Source organism: Penicillium citrinum (genome assembly GCF_028827155.1).
Source record: "Penicillium citrinum strain IBT 23319 chromosome Unknown utg000008l:1.0-2707905.0:1.0-2709502.0, whole genome shotgun sequence".
Classification (NCBI taxonomy): Eukaryota; Fungi; Ascomycota; class Eurotiomycetes; order Eurotiales; family Aspergillaceae; genus Penicillium; species Penicillium citrinum.
The window spans coordinates 2,259,337-2,275,373 of NW_026622693.1; the positions used below are offsets into that span (position 1 = coordinate 2,259,337).

At 45.2% G+C, this 16,037-nt stretch overlaps 8 protein-coding genes across 8 annotated transcripts; 5 read left to right on the top strand and 3 right to left on the bottom strand.

Moving 5' to 3' along the window:
- Positions 1-212: 212 nt before the first annotated feature.
- N7469_009285 (40S ribosomal uS15 domain-containing protein) lies at positions 213-1,225 on the top strand (the record flags this gene model as incomplete). The annotated part of the gene is made up of 4 exons (XM_056648203.1): positions 213-438; positions 541-573; positions 830-876; positions 950-1,225. The coding sequence occupies exons 1-4, from the start codon at positions 237-239 to the stop codon at positions 1,223-1,225; spliced, it is 558 nt and encodes a 185-aa protein (XP_056497968.1). The 5' UTR covers positions 213-236.
- A 170-nt stretch (positions 1,226-1,395) lies between these two features.
- On the bottom strand, positions 1,396-3,920 carry N7469_009286 (fanconi-associated nuclease 1; the record flags this gene model as incomplete). Its single annotated transcript, XM_056648204.1, has 2 exons — positions 1,396-3,337; positions 3,394-3,920. 2 exons carry the CDS (start codon positions 3,918-3,920, stop codon positions 1,396-1,398), a joined length of 2,469 nt encoding a protein of 822 aa, XP_056497969.1.
- Positions 3,921-4,292: 372 nt separating this feature from the next.
- On the top strand, positions 4,293-4,585 carry N7469_009287 (DPY30/SDC1 family protein; the record flags this gene model as incomplete). Its single annotated transcript, XM_056648205.1, has 2 exons — positions 4,293-4,435; positions 4,510-4,585. 2 exons carry the CDS (start codon positions 4,293-4,295, stop codon positions 4,583-4,585), a joined length of 219 nt encoding a protein of 72 aa, XP_056497970.1.
- Positions 4,586-6,931: 2,346 nt separating this feature from the next.
- N7469_009288 (fungal specific transcription factor domain-containing protein) lies at positions 6,932-8,279 on the top strand (the record flags this gene model as incomplete). The annotated part of the gene is made up of 3 exons (XM_056648206.1): positions 6,932-7,224; positions 7,286-7,854; positions 7,918-8,279. The coding sequence occupies 3 exons, from the start codon at positions 6,932-6,934 to the stop codon at positions 8,277-8,279; spliced, it is 1,224 nt and encodes a 407-aa protein (XP_056497971.1).
- Positions 8,280-8,694: 415 nt separating this feature from the next.
- Positions 8,695-9,870, bottom strand: N7469_009289 (nuclear transport factor 2 family protein; the record flags this gene model as incomplete). Its single annotated transcript, XM_056648207.1, has 1 exon — positions 8,695-9,870. One exon carries the CDS (start codon positions 9,868-9,870, stop codon positions 8,695-8,697), a length of 1,176 nt encoding a protein of 391 aa, XP_056497972.1.
- A 775-nt stretch (positions 9,871-10,645) lies between these two features.
- N7469_009290 (uncharacterized protein) lies at positions 10,646-12,632 on the bottom strand (the record flags this gene model as incomplete). Its single annotated transcript, XM_056648208.1, has 7 exons — positions 10,646-10,888; positions 10,942-11,241; positions 11,292-11,933; positions 11,986-12,085; positions 12,153-12,218; positions 12,275-12,394; positions 12,463-12,632. The coding sequence occupies 7 exons, from the start codon at positions 12,630-12,632 to the stop codon at positions 10,646-10,648; spliced, it is 1,641 nt and encodes a 546-aa protein (XP_056497973.1).
- A 391-nt stretch (positions 12,633-13,023) lies between these two features.
- On the top strand, positions 13,024-14,517 carry N7469_009291 (uncharacterized protein; the record flags this gene model as incomplete). The annotated part of the gene is given in 5 exon segments (XM_056648209.1): positions 13,024-13,275; positions 13,295-13,396; positions 13,438-13,725; positions 13,785-14,341; positions 14,445-14,517. The coding sequence occupies 5 exon segments, from the start codon at positions 13,024-13,026 to the stop codon at positions 14,515-14,517; spliced, it is 1,272 nt and encodes a 423-aa protein (XP_056497974.1).
- A 4-nt stretch (positions 14,518-14,521) lies between these two features.
- N7469_009292 (uncharacterized protein) lies at positions 14,522-15,146 on the top strand (the record flags this gene model as incomplete). The annotated part of the gene is made up of 3 exons (XM_056648210.1): positions 14,522-14,703; positions 14,732-14,955; positions 15,010-15,146. The coding sequence occupies 3 exons, from the start codon at positions 14,522-14,524 to the stop codon at positions 15,144-15,146; spliced, it is 543 nt and encodes a 180-aa protein (XP_056497975.1).
- Between the last annotated feature and the right edge of the window lie 891 nt (positions 15,147-16,037).

Here is a 16,037-nt window from a genome sequence, read left to right on the forward strand (position 1 = left end):
AAACATCATTCCGAGCAGACTCGAGCAAGCTCACTGAGAAGTTGAGTTTGTTGACGGGGAAAAGCGAAGAAGAAGTCGCGGACCCGCAGGAAAAAGAATAAGCGAATATTATTCACGTGACCTTACCACGTGACCCACACACATTTGGATCTTTCGAGTTCGTCGCCAACTCCACCTTGAAATTCTTCTTCCATCCACCACATCGACAACCTCACGCCGTCGACACTTCAGCCAAAATGGGTCGTCTTCACTCCAAGGGCAAGGGCATTGCCTCCTCCACCCTCCCCTACTCCCGCACTCCTCCTGCGTGGCTCAAGACCACCCCCGACCAGGTTGTCGACCACATCTGCAAGCTGGCCAAGAAGGGTGCCACTCCCTCCCAGATCGGTGTTGTTCTCCGTGACTCCCACGGTGTTGCCCAGGTCAAGATCGTGACCGGTACGAATTTCCCTGTGCTGCGACCAGAAATCCCCGGAGACGTGGACAAAATTATGGTCAATTGAATGTGTGTGAAAATTCTAACTTTGTGTGGTGAAATAGGTAACAAGATCCTCCGTATCCTGAAGTCCAACGGTACGACTCCATCCGCCATTCCCCCAATCGCTCCTATCGGCTGAAGAAATTGAACATTGCAATGGGGTTTCAACCGTAGGAAAGAAAAGTCGAAAACATACTTTTTTTTTCTTTCTTATCCGGATTGAAATTCCAGCGCAAGGTCCTTTTTCTCCCGATATACACATATACATACTCTGGTAGCAGAAATGCACCAGCAGCTAAGCCTCTGCTTGGTCAAGAATTAGACTGACAGAGAGATTTTTGGAATTAACAGGCCTCGCCCCCGAGCTTCCCGAGGACCTCTACTTCCTGATCAAGAAGGTATCGTAACCTTAGCTACCAGCTACTTCCCTATCTCTACTATCTGGATCATTTCATGCTAACTTCTCCCCAGGCCGTCGCTGTCCGCAAGCACCTTGAGCGCAACCGCAAGGACAAGGACTCCAAGTTCCGCCTCATTCTGATCGAGTCCCGTATCCACCGTCTGTCCCGCTACTACAAGACCGTCGGTGTCCTGCCCCCCCACCTGGCGCTACGAGTCCGCCACTGCCTCCACCCTGGTCGCATAAGCGAAAGCGTGGTTGTCTGTGGTCATGGAGATAGGGGCATGATTGGTATTCCGGGCTACTGCTCGGGGTATCCTTTCATGTGTGCTAGATACGCCCATTAAAAAAGAACTATTATGAGTTATACCCGTTCACGCTTAATCGATTAGTCCGCAACTTGCATCTGTAGCACCGCGTAGATTTTAACTTGAGCTTCGTAGAGATTGGGCTTGTATTTGCATGGGTATATAATTATTTATATCATCCGCTCCACGATTTCCCTGCGTTTGGAATATCATTCCCTTCTAACTTCCCTTGCAACCGCATTGCATAATTCCACCTCAACCCCAGCACCAAGAAGTATATGAATCCATAATCGCTGAGTATCACTTAATCGATCATTTTCCGATTTAACCTCCGCAAATTTAACCGTCTTCATTTCCAGATTCCACAGGAATAAATCAGGAATCCCTCCGCCACGCTGCTGATACTCCTGCGCCATAACCTTGCAAATTGTCGCAAGCGCATCTCCCCGGAAACACTGCACAATCTCCACCAAATCATCCAATTCAAAAGACCAATCCAGTCCAATGGCACAAGGTTGCGTTGCCGATTCACGATCATGCACATCACGAATGATTCTCTCAGCACCACCATTCGTAATCTCCACAAGTCGATGATTAATCTCCGACGCGCGAGACGGATAAAATACATCTGTGTGTAAATCCAGAGGACAAGTTTGAAAAGCCGTCTGGAAGACATTCGGAACATAGGTAAATAGGATATCGTAAAAGAGATACGCGAATAGCGTCCTCACAATACCTCCCTCAGAATGATATCCTTTCCACCCTTGATCCCGATACCAACTCAAACACATACTTTCAACACGACACTGACCACCCTCACGCTCATCAATCCAGATCGTAGGTCTTCCCCGTCTAGACACCTCGCCATTCCCATGAACAGGACTCCCATCCTGCTCAATCCGAATACCCTCAATAGTCCGTTCAACAGGTTTGCAAAGCATAACGTGTCCGAAATCATGCTGCTCCCTCTTAGCAAACTTCAACCCCCTCTCCAATTTCATAATACGCTTCTGTAAGTCATAATGAAATATCAAATGACAAAGCGGATCCTCAAGTCCCTCCTCACAAGTCTTCAACGCAACCCTCTTCCAGAACTTCCGCTGTTTCTCCTCCGTGCGTCCGTCTGTATCCGTCAATGCCCACATATAATGCTCTTCCAGTAAAGCTTTACGCTGGTACCAAGCACCTCGCCTCGAAGCGTGGAATAATTTCTGATCAAGCAGTTCACAAAGAACTTCGTGTTCGCGTTTATGTTCTTTGAATCGACCTAGTGGGTGTAGGCTTTTATGTATAATTCGCGTATACACCCAAGCAGGACTGAATCGACGCAAATAAGCCCCTTCGCCCCGCTCATAAATGGAATCTTCTTTCCGTTGCTCTTCTTTCACGAGGTGAGTCCATCGGGGATGAATATTGTTTGCAAGATCGATGATATGTTGCAGAGATTCGGTTGTTGGAGGACCGTTGAATTCAAGGATATTGTCAACCGAGAATTGAGTGCGGATGGCAGTTTCGAATTCGAGTAATGTTGCCCGAGACGTGAATATTGAATTCGTTCGACAGACAATGTACTCGGGAAATTTTCTTTTGGACATTTTGGCCAGGATTATTGTTGTTAGGGATTTCTCGGTCCATTCGGTTGATCTATAAAAGACTAAATGTACGCGTTCGAAGAGTGATCGTGGACCCGGTGAAAGTCGAATACATTCACCCGTATGATCGAGAATCTTGTGTAAAAAATGCTCGTCTCGGTTTTCGGTTTGGTTTGTCAGGTTCTTGATTTTATTTTCGTTGAATACCAGACCAGACTGTGATTGACTGCTTTCTCGTAGTGCGGCGAGAAGCTCTTTTTTATTTTTCCCTTGTGCTTTGACATCTTTAGCAAATCCCTTCAATTCATCAAGAAGTAATAATGAACAGGCCTCTTCCAGTGTTGTAATTTCCTGTGTTCCATCTGCAAATCTAAAAGAGGACCCCCATTGTATCGTTGAGGGGGATTTCTCTTCTTCATCTTCATTTTCAAGTTTTGGCAAACTGCGATCTCGTTGTAGATCTGTGGCTACAGAATATAAATCAGATATATCAGAGTAGTAGCCTAGCCGATTAATGCGGTGCCAAGCAGAGGTCTTGCGTAAAAAAAGTCGCACATATCTAAGTAAATCAACATTAGACATCATTGACCACCAAGCGAGAGGGAAAGACCATACAAGTATTGAGACTCATAAGCTAACTCCTTCCACTCGTTGAATACGTGCAACTCAGCCTCATCGAATAGATGCGATTCTTCTTCTAGCACAGTTTCCAGCGCTAAATTGAACGCATCCACATAGATGGAACTCTTCCCTTTCTCCCAAACTCCATTCCGTAGCCTCATATGTAAAGCCGATTGGGGTGATTCATCATTCGTCTGAGACGCCTCGTATGCTCGAATCGCAGATTCATCGGATTCAATCGTAGGAAGAGACGTTTCCAAATCCGTCTGACTGCTCTTCAAATGGTCTTCAAATCCATGGTTCTCAATCTTAGATCCTTCAGTCTTTTCTTCTCTGCCTGTCCACAGACTCGGACTCGGACTCGGCGGCCGTTTCTCACTTGCACTATCCTCGCCTGGTGTTTCTGGCTTGATTTTCAACGTTGTTGTCGATGGCGAGGGTGACAACGTGTCTGATGCCTCTCCGGATGTCTTCCTCCTCTTTATACCGCGTTGGGTCTCCCAATAATCCAGCAGCGACATCCTCTCGTCGAGCCATGGGGTGGGGGGGGTTGATCGTAACTGTTTAATTCCGTCAGCAACGACACGCGCCTGGAAACACGAAATCACGTGCCTTATATTACCCGAAACGGAAATGTTTGACACGATTGCACGGCAGGAACGGGGCGATTTGGTTTTGGAGAAAGAGCGATGGACGTCTGTTGTTCCTCTCCGCACTTTCCTTTTCTTTACTCTTCTTTGCTTTCTTTGCGAAAAGAGGATTTTCTTCGATCAACCAGCACAATTCAACAATCGCATGCAAGATACAAGCTTGTCTCTCTAGCGAACCATCACCCCCGCGAACCCCAATCAACTTTACCCTCACCTATTACCAGCCTCCACCCCAAGAAGAAAATGGATGGCTCAAATGTACCAGTCGATCTATCCAGTGCGACAAACACACAAGTACGACCTGGTGGAGCTCCCGCGCGCGTATACCTGAATGATAAAGTGGTGCCGCATTTACTAGAAGGAATGAAGACCGTTGCGAAAGACCAGTAAGAGAATCCAGATTGGCTGACCGGGGAAACGCAATCGAATCACCTCAATTCTAATCCAATTTCAATTCCAGACCGTCAAATCCTCTCCGTGTTTTGGGCGAATTTCTTCTTAAGAAAAGTGAGGAGGTTGAGGCTTCGAAGAAGTGATTTATTTATCATATTATTGCGTTTATGTTGGTGCAGCATGATGGTGTATATAGTTCGTTTATTTGGGGTGGTTTAGGGATGGATGGCGTTTGGTTAGTATTATACTATTGAGGGGTTATGGGTCTGTATGTTCTGGCTGGTGCTCACTGGTATTCATATTTAGCATCAAGCAAATAGAGTCACTAATACTCTAAACCATCCGGAGATGTTTTGGCATAGTTGGATACATTATATAGCCATTGTATTATCTCCGTAACTATAAATCTACACTTTCTCGCTGCCTCTATATCTGGATTTCTATCAATCAGCACGAGAACTTGACTGACAAGATGAGCCAGCAAGGCATATAGTCCCTCTAGACTGTGGCTGGAATGCTGTACTGGATCCCATTACCTCCACATTCTGTCGTAAGGCCATCCATCAAGTGTCTTGACATGAAACCAAACTTCATTGATGAAGAAAATGTCCGAGGTCATACTGCCTCCCAATTATCTTACCATCGCCAAATCCAACTCCATAAGAACAAAAACTGCATAAGGACAATGTAATACTACGTAGAACAAAAATCAGGAAGGGGGCGGGAGACATTTCACGCATTGGAAATATTTGAGCCGTTGCTCGTCCTTTTGTTATAACGTTTAGACATCAATGGCAGATGTGCTGCATTGAGGAGCCGTGCTTGGAAAGAAATTTGAGCAGCTTGGAACCTCGGGGGATAACAATCATCTTATGGATGACCTTGCTGCAATGAACACATACAAGTTCGAACATCATGATGGATGTTTATTTCAGGAACCCACTCGATATTGAATCAACTGATTCAGGCGAATAACGCCTGGTTATTGATCCAAGTCCATATGGAATCAGCGTGATGAAGTGTTTTGACTAGGACAGTAAAGATGAAGTTGAGGCATTTTTCATAGTATTTCATACCTTATTGGACCAATTTTGATATTACATTAAACTACTCTCGACTCTTATCGGCGAACTTCGGATGCAATTCCTCAAATAGACACGTTCCTATATCTCGAGGTTTATACTCCACCGTCTGATAAGCTCCCCACAAGACCGGAAGACCCCGTTGCCTCGCTCCCCGCACAGACAGCACGGTTGCATCGCTTGTAAAAGCCGGCCGAACACGAATTATGAATGAATGTCTTGATAATATTCTATTTTTCTCAGTCGGGTGCAGCTGATGGCTACACATTCGCCCAGTGCGAGCTTCTTGCCAGTTGGCAGGACAGGCCATGCCTGTGTACAATGTCGACATCGGTGAGTGTAAAATAAAAAGGAGGTCTCGACATGTTGCTCATAGAATAAAAAGGAAGCAGAAATGTGGAGGCCTTACCTATGGAATCAAATGTCGACCATGTACGAATCGCAAAGTCAAGTGCAGTTTTGAGGAAGAAATCAAAGATCCTCGACACAATCCATATCTTCGCCTACGAGCATCCAAGTCACCTCCCATCCGCCGCGGAAGAAGCTATTCGGAGCAGCCAGAGCAAGATTCTGCTAATGATTCTGGATTGATGACTCAACTTTCGTCTCTCAATCCCTCGACTTGCGACGCCGTACCTTCATCATTCCTGCCAGGGCTTGTCGGAGGCAGAGCCTCAACAGGCGAGGAGCTTCAAAAGCAGGTGGAAGTACTGAGGTCACGGTAATTGGAATGCTGTCAGGCTAGCTATCTCAGGCTAATTTGCTCAAAGTCTGGTCGAGCTAGAAAAACGTTTCACGAACGTGCAGACGGGCTCTGCTGATTCTATTATCAATTCACAGTCTCTTGCTGCTTCATCGTTTCGAACACCCCATGAATCACACCAGTCAAGACAGAGCAACCTATCAGCTGCACATAGTCCTATTAACATAAGATCCATTTCGAGCTCAGATACCCATAGTTTATCGAGTCCACAAGGTCCAGTTACCACCGACGGCCCATTGAAAACACTCAACAACTTCCACGAGGATGAAACGGTAGAGATTGAATCACATGATCCAATTGCAAAATCCATTATAACTGAAGGGGAGGGTTATGTGTTGTTCAGACTGCAGGTATTCCCATTTTACCAAAATTCTAGACTTAAGCTTACCCTCTAAGTTATTTCTCGAGCTGTCATCCCAACGCACCCTTTTTGGATGTTGATCACGACTCAAATATCGAAGACGTCCGGTTCAATAGTACGCTGCTCTTCTTGTCAATCCTCACCATAGGGGCACGCTTTTGGAGTGCCTCATCCAGGTAAACACTTCCAGCTCCACTGCTTCATACCCTGGCTGATATGATCAAGAACTGCATGTTGGCTACATCCACGATATGCCAGTCTAGTCCGTCTGCTTGACGCCGAGATGATGCGAGTCACATTGAGACCCAGACCAGATGACCAGAGATTGGAGACTGTACAGGCGTTACTGTTATGCGCCCATTGGATGCCCTTGGATACCTCTGAGACCGGGAAGCGATACAGTTCTCGATTCTCTGAGACTGGCGCTTGGCAATGCCTGGGACTGGCAATCCGATGGGCTACGTCTCTTGCTTTAGAGAGAAGCTGTCATTTGAGTTTTCAACAGCCACAGGCAACGACACGATTAGATGCTCGCCGCTTCCGAACGATGTTATATTTAGTCGAGAGTGATCATTAGTTTGTACCCTCATGCAAAGTATTTTCTCGTGGGTATACTGGTATACTGATACTTATACAGCCTTGCTCTTTCTGCTCGACGACCATCCTATCTTAATCCTGCGCCTCTGAAGGAAGCTCTCGAAGTTTTCCTACGTGGTGATTATGTTCAGGCCACAGACATTCGTCTTGCAGCTCTATTCAAAGTAGCCTGTGCAGCACATTCTACAGGGTGCCGACCATCTACCATTGAGAGCGTCGAGGCATTTGATAAAGATGTCCAACTGATCGAACGACATTTTATGTCCAGTCTCGGCGATCGCTCAATGGATGTGTTCAGTCAACACTTTCCATTTACCTCGCTACGATGGTATCGACTTTCATACGTGTGCGTGTTCCTCGATGCCACAGATGTTAGTCAGAGGACAGGACAAGCCTTGACTTGGGCGATTGAATGGGCAAGTCAGATTTTGTTCCACCTATCCAGGCCATGTTGCCCTGTGGTAGATGGTGATTCACAAAATCCAATTCAACTAGAGCCCGATCCGAGCATTGTTGAAGTGATGTCATTTGCAATTGATCATTACTTTGTGGTTATTGCCTACGCTTCCTTTGTGCTGGTGAACAGCTGGTTGAGCAATTTAATGGACTGTAGGTTCTATCCAGAATAGCCAGAACCAAAAGAAGGACAACGCAACTAATATAGGCCCACAGTCAATCTTCGACCCCATATTGAAAGGTCAGGGGAGATTATGAGTGTAACTGCCTCTGGTTCTTTACTTTTTCGGCTGGTTAATGTTGCAGCTCGTACCCTTGAAGCAGCAAGTCCTCCCGAAGGTCATCTTGCTCGCCGATATGTTCCTCTACTACACGGAATGGCAGGATTGATATCCTCTAGCGATACACAGGTACATAGCCCAATTTGCGAGAGCATTGGGGTTCAAACAGACCCCTCACTTCCGTCCCAGCAACAAATGCAAAGTAATTTGGGCGGCGACTTGTGGGAAATGTGGCAACAGGCAGGGCTAGAACCGATTGTTTGGCCCGGGCCCCTGGATGGCGTTTACAATACTTGAGTGCATTGGACATACTCCTTAGTATCAGCGGAAGAAACCGCACGACATGCCATATTTGGGCAAATAATTACGTTGTGGAGTATATCAAATGCGGGGGAAAACTAAAGAATGCGGGGAAACGGTTGAAGTCCGAAATCATTTAGTTATATCGGCTTTGCCCAAAAAGCCCTAGTAGATATGATAGAAACTAGGTTACAAGTCAAAATTGATAGATTGTCTATGGATATTATTCCGCGTCTGTGGATTATTGAAAAAAGTAATACTGGTGACTACTGGTAATTCAAGTGTTTGATCAGGACAAAGAGGACCAAGGCGGCGAGGACTGTACTGCGTAATGGGGGTCTATCCATACAAATTCATCTAAATAGACGACTAAAATACATTCGTCACGATATCTAGAGGGTACGGGCATAATCTAGTTCTTTCCAGCCTCAACCATCTCGCCTAGCTTGAGCTGCGTCAACAACGAAAGCTCATCGTATACATTCCACTCATCCACGATCCGACCATTACGATAATGGTAATGGGTCATACCCATAACCTGCAATCGCCGCCCAGTAGGCTTTCCAAGCTCACTCAAAATACCGTATCCCAAATGATGACCCTCCATTACCCAACGAACTGCTACCTTCACTCCACCCTCCTCGCAAGGAGTGGATAAAATGTGCTGTGGCATATAAGCAGCATCGGGAATTGAGCCGACAAGGCCAAGATGCTGATGCAAGACAGCCGCAGGTCCATATAACTCACTCATCTTAGGGCCATGGTACTGTGCGTTCGGAGCATAGACCTTTTCAATGCGCCCAAACATACGACAATTGAAGACATCATGCAACCATTCAAGAGTCTGAACTTCAATCTCGTTATTGGCAATTGAAGTATCGCACTTCGTCTCCGGAGGCTGTTGCCCGACGATGCGACGATTCTCTCCAATATCAATGTTCTCCACTCCCTTATCGAACAGAGCTTTTGCAGCATCGTGTGCGAAAGTATGCGGGTCCAGACCAAGTTGTTTGATGATTGCCATGTTATCCGCAACAACCCACTCGCGGTAAATCTTGTTACGATAAATCATACAATCTGCAATTGTGCGCGAGACAAATGTTTTTCCTGTTGCTGGACCAAAGTGTCCGAATTGTGTGTGTCGACCAGCTCCGGTGACTAGGTGAGAAGTGTAGAATCCTTCTTTGTCGTCCCCATTCCAGAGGACCTGCGTTGCCATTCCACGACGTTCGGGTAGAGAAACCAGTCGTTGGATGGTATCACGGACGATGGATTCGCGGTCGTAGACTGTGCCCATAGTTCCATATAGGACACAGTTGTGGGTGTAGTGGGTGTAAATAAGTCCGATATCTCGTTCATCCCAGATACGATGTGTGCAACGGACGATGTAATCAACAATGTCACTATAGATTTCATCGAATCCTTCCATGGGATGAGCTCGGGCTCGTTTGGTGGGTGCCAGGTCTGGATAATCATGGCGCTCTACCTGGAGGACGGAGGGGCTCTCCTTGGACTGCTTGAGTTGGGTATCGTGATGAACGCCATTCTTGAGAGAGGAATCATCCTCGGTGATAGTAGATGGAGCCATGGTATCTGGGGAAGCGCAGTTGTGAGGCAGGACGTAAATTTGAGAGCCGAGATGCAAAACTTGGTCTTTATCATAAGGCTAGAGGGATGAAGTACGTTGGGTATGTGGGGTGGCTTTCCGCTACTTGACTCCTTGGTAACATTGTTGAGGTGTTGACGGATACAACAATAATCATCGGGTTCGCCGATGATTATTGCGGGACCCCGATGGCATACCGGGAATGCCGACGGTCTAAGCGCTTCATACCGTTTTGGGCTCGGGAAAAGCATTCTTCAATACCAATCCAATTTCATTTGCGTGCTCCTGGAGAGGATGCGTTCTGTATGGGACATGCTTAGCTGGGACCGCACCGAGAACGAGGATCGAGAATGAGGCAGTATTTTGGAAAAGACTGGAGAACCCTTGATTGATGTCTTAGAACCAATTTAATTGTAATTGAGGGATTTGAAAGTATTGCCCTTGTCAGTTGATGCATCTGACGTCTATAGAAAATGAAACAATTATATATCTGATTTTCGAGCCTTTACTGAATAGAACGCCTGTCTAATAATCGTGGGAAAGTCTGGTAAAGTGATGATAGATACAGCACAGACACATGGTGTTGTTGTCTCAATTCATTGAACCAGTTATAGAAGCTATGTACATGATTGACCTCGTATGATAACAGGTTTCCCGAGCCGAGAGCAAATCAAAAAGGAACAAAGCATTATGTCAACGAATCCATTTTATGTACAATCGACAGAACGAGCTCGGAGATCGAAAGGCCTAGGTGAAACTAGTACATTTGTCTGTTCCTCATCTCGATAGGAAGGAAGCACATCAGGAATGATGAGAGCCAGATTCCCCCTGCACCAAGCCAGAGAACTCCCGCTCTTCCCTCGGCAATATACTTCTGACCAGCAAATGGAGCAACAATTCCTGCAATCCGGCCAAGACAGGATAGCATGCCACTCGCGCTAGCACGATACGAGGTGTCGAACATCTCCGGTGCGGAGGCGTAAAGTACAGCATTGAAATACTATGATATGTGAGCCTCAATTTGGCAATCCGGAAAAAGAAAAAAAAACATACACTCTGCATGATGTATTCCAATGCGTTTAAGCCAACATAACCAGCCGTGTCTTTGACCTGTGTGTACATCGCCATAGAGACACCCTGAAGTGCAGCAGAGATGACAAGCGACCATTTTCGGCCAATTAGTGGAAGTTGAACGGAGAAGAGGGCGAGAATTGCCCCTATTACACCCGGGAGATAGATGTAGACATATTCTCGGTATGTTTCGGTCACATTGTTGGCACCGCTGTCGACATTGTTGTTCAATAAAACGATAGGGAGAAAATATCCAGCTAGATTGAAAGACCAGTAGTTTCCCTGTCCAATCAATTAGTAGATAATATTCTGCCTTCAGAATAATGACTCACCATATATGCAAGCGCGAGTAGAATAAAAGTGAAGCATTCAAGTTTCTTCATGAACAATCCCCGAAGAAAACCCAGGTTCTTGAACATTCGCATAATAATACCCTTTGCATCTGTAACCGGAAATGCTTCACTTGGGTCGATACCTGTAGCGCGATCAACCTGAAGAAAATCATCAACCGTCAAGGTAGGCCTAGGCGCTCCGTTGAACTTGGCAATTTTGTGAAGTACATCAATCGCATCTTGTTCACGACCCTTGCTCACAAGAAACTTGGGGGATTCATAGAATCTAAAGAACAAGAACCGTGCACCAAAGAGGGCAAATGTCATGGCACCAATAGCAATCACCTCATATCTCCAACCCATATTGCTAGAGACAGTGCAGCATGCCTCACCCGGATTGACAGCATTGCAAGCCGGAAGACCAACATCACATCGATATTTCGCAGCTGTGCCATAAGCGATTGCAGATGCGACGACCACTCCAATTGGTTGCCACATTCCAAGTAAGAAGACGAGGAATCGACGGTTCTGCGGAAGAAATTCGAGTGCAATCGTTGCGTCGATGGGGATATTGCCGCCGAGACCAATGCATGAAAGGAAGTAGATTCCACATATCGCGCCGTAATTAAATTTACTTGCAGCCTGTAAAGGTAAGAACATGGTGGACTTTCAGGGAAGTTGGAAATTGACATACCAAAAGCATTCCAAAAACAGATGTAATGAGACATGAAAGATTAAACGCCCACTTTCGACCGATAATGTCGGTGATAATTCCGAATCCAAAAGCACCAAGTCTATTTTCTGTCATTTTAATCATGAACTGGCGTAGCAGGTATTCTGAAATCGGGATTTTTCACTCACGCTAAGCCAACATTTGAACAAGTGAATATGAGACCTTGCTGCTCTGCTGGAACACCCATTTCCTGACTATTCAATGATGAGTGATACTCCAATTATTACTCTTGCGAAGTCACGCAACTTACAAAATGGCCGTTGCTAAAAGACCAACGCCTTGAGCCCATGCCAAATCGACGAAATAGCCAAATCCACACAGAAACCAAATACATTGTTGATATTTTCCAAACCCAAATTTATCAATCTCACTAATGCGTTTTCAATTTGTTAGTACCCGTTCGAATAGAGTGGATGGCCAGGTACGCGAATAACTAACGCGTTAACTAAAGCAGCTTTGCGCTCGAAAGGTGTAAGTTCTTGAGCAACAGTGCCGTTCATCACATCGCTCATAGAGACATGATTACTTTCTTGTATACCCTTCTCTTTGTCAGGATTGTTCTCCTGCTCAAGGGTATTTTTCTCGGAAACACGGTCTGAAGTCGACATGATGGTTGGATGCTATTTCCACAATTCTGGATACAACCACTGTCAAATAAGGTCAGAGATCTCGATTCCATCGTAATGACATCAAAAAGCACTATACACTATCTGTTGAGGGGCTCAGCAACCCCTCATCATCATGGACAATGACACCTTTCGGTAAACCCTATCTTCATCGGCGAAGCCGATGTCATTCCGTAACAACGCAATTGGCTATGTTATCGGCCCTGGCGTCAATGGCGGTAATGGCGGGGACTCTAGTTTCAAGTTTTAAGGTCTTTGATAAACTAGATTCTTGTTAGTCTAATAAGTTTTCAAAAAAATAATGCGTTTAACGGATACGACATTTTATCCTCTCTTGAATTGAACGTAAACCGCCAGCCGAAATTGCAGCAATATGACAAGCTCACCTCCGAATGGGGATATACCGCATTGGAAATCTATCGCCCAGGGTAAAAAGGCAGATCGTGATGCCAAAATCATACAGGATTGGCGACTGAAACCTGAGCAATTATCTGATGACCAGCTCAATGTCATTCATGTTCCATATCAATGTGGTCTCTTGACGATTAAAGAACAAGAGATCACAGACTTGAATGCATTTTCTCTGGTAGAAAATATGGTGAATCGCAAATACAGCTCCTATGAGGTTTGTTACTCATATTAAGAGTGAATGGCTGGACAACCCAGATACTAATACCGAAAAGGTCACACTTGCATTCTGCAAACGAGCAGCCATTGCTCAACAACTTGTAAAAATTCACCATAAAGTATTCCATGGATAAATAAATATTATACTGATCTCGAACAGGTCAACTGCCTTTCAGAAATATTCTTCGAAGAAGCGATGAGCGCAGCGAAGAAACTGGATGATGACTTTGAGAAATCCGGAATCCCTCGCGGCCCTCTTCATGGATTACCAGTTTCCCTCAAGGATTGTTTCCAAATAGAAAATACAGATGCAGCAATTGGGTACACAACCCTTGTCAATCAACCAAGTTCCAAGCAAGATGAGTCCGAAATCACCAGAATCATGCGAGAAAGTGGAGCCATTCTCTTCTGTAAAACTAATGTGCCCACTGCCTTGATGTCTGGAGAGGTTAGTTATTTCTACATATATGAAATTTTGAAAAGGCAGTTCAAGTGACTCGAAAATAGACATTTAATTCTATCTACGGCTATACCTCGAATCCTTACAACAGGAATTTTTCTAGTGGTGGCTCTTCAGGAGGCGAGAGTGCATTACTAGCACTTCATGGATCTCCACTGGGTGTTGGGACTGATATAGGTGGCTCGGTTCGAATTCCTGCTTCATTTTGTGGTCTTTATTCCTTGAAGCCATCGTTTGGTCGATTTTCAACGGCGGGAATCCGAGATAGTCTGAACGGTCAAGAGGCAGTGCGAAATACGGTTGGACCTATGGCCCATTCATTGAGGGATATTGAGATTTGGTGTCAAACTGTGGTGGATAGTCAATCCCATGTATCTGCAGATCCAGATTGTCTGCCGATTCCGTGGCGAAATTATCAGATCCCGCAGAAACTTTGCTTTGGTGAGTTTATACTCATGAGACTCGATAGGTCTCATAGAACTGATATTCCAGGGTTTCTACTTGATGATGGCATTGTGAAGCCACTTCCTCCGGTCACTGCGGCTTTACTCCGTTTGAAAAAGGGATTAGAAGCGGCCGGTCATGTTGTGGTTGAATTCTGCATGTATGTCGTGAGAACCAGAGTATATAAAATGGTGGCATTGCTAAGGTCCCTAGCGACGATCCTCTGTTTTTGGATTCTCTTAGGTTTCCTTTATATCAATCAGCCGCCGCGAGGAGACTAGGAGAAACTCTATCATTGACAAAGGAACCATGGCCGCGGGGTTACGAATTGCTTGAAAATATGATCAAGGATGACAATGTTGTTCCGGCAACCGTTTCTGATCTATGGGAAGCCCAGGTGCAAAGAACCGATTATTGCAAAAGAGTATTGCAGAAATGGGCGGATACAAAGAATTATACGGGAATTGGAAGAGAGATTGATGGATTGATTATGCCATGCTCACCATGGTCTGCTTCATCGAAGTAAGTTCCTGCCATGATATACTCCTAGTAGGAGTTCAACCACATCATGGCATTCATTCAAACCCTTGAATGAATTGGAATTATACACTAACGGCCCAAGACATGGCTTCATATATGACAGCTATACCAGTATCTGGAATATACTCGATTATCCCGCAATCACAATCCCAATGATGGGTCTATATTCAGAAGAATGGAAAAATCCAAATTACCAACCACGGAATGAATTGGAAAGCAGAATTTGGGCAGATCGTAAGTCTTCTTAAATCCGGATACTATACATTATGACCTGTAGCTTACTGATAGTCACCAATGAAGATTCGATCGAGGAAATGGCAGGTTTGCCAGTTTCTGCGCAGGTTGTTGGCCGGCGGCTATCTGAGGAATATTTATTGGGGGTTGCAAAGGTTATTGATGGTTCGTTGAAGATGCAGAATTCATGATATTCTGCTTGTGAGAATTGAGATCCATTATGATAGAGACGAGAAGCTATCAGTCAAGTACTTTGATATCACTTCAGGAAGAATCCATTTCATAGATGGATCTATAAAATAGTGTCGTTACACTAGGCCTACCGTAGGGCTCAAATAGTAATTTACAATGGGGTCTATATAGATGCATCATTAGACCAACAATTGGAACTGCGAGTTATGTACTCGATTCTATCGCGTATGTGTGGATAGTACCAGAAATAGACAATAAAACTCAATAGTACTAAATTCTCTATTCAGTCGTTCGTTGAAAATGGCAATGGCATCAAATGCGACCTCACGTTCCTAAAGGGTAAGCAGAATCCCACGTCAGGAACAACATACGCTGTTCTGACCCACTGACAAGTCAAAGATTCGGGGAAAAAAGGCACGCAACACAGAACACAACAAAGCAAGAGAGAATATCGCAATACAATCAGGATCAGACCTCGGAATCGCCTTACCGTCAAGACTTCCTGGGACGTTTCCGGAAATTATCAGGGATTAAGGATACGTCACCCGTTTATAGAAGAGAAAAAAAATGGCGATACTACAAGCGCGAAGACGAGACGGCCTTGGCGTGGATGGGCGGATATAGTGGAAGATGGGTGAAGAAGGTGGAAAAGGTGCATAATAGAAGGTGGAAGGTGAGAAAGATGAAGAGGTGAAAAGGTGAAAGGGGGCGACATTTAAGTTGTCGAATACATCGAGCCGGGTTACTGAAATGTTGTGTGCATAAGGCGAAGTGATTTTGACCGAGAGTGCTGAACCCAAGAGACAATCCGATATTACAGCGATAATTGTTTTTTCTTTCCTTTGCCGCTAGAGAGTTTCCCGAAGTTGCGTCGCGCGAACAGACAATTA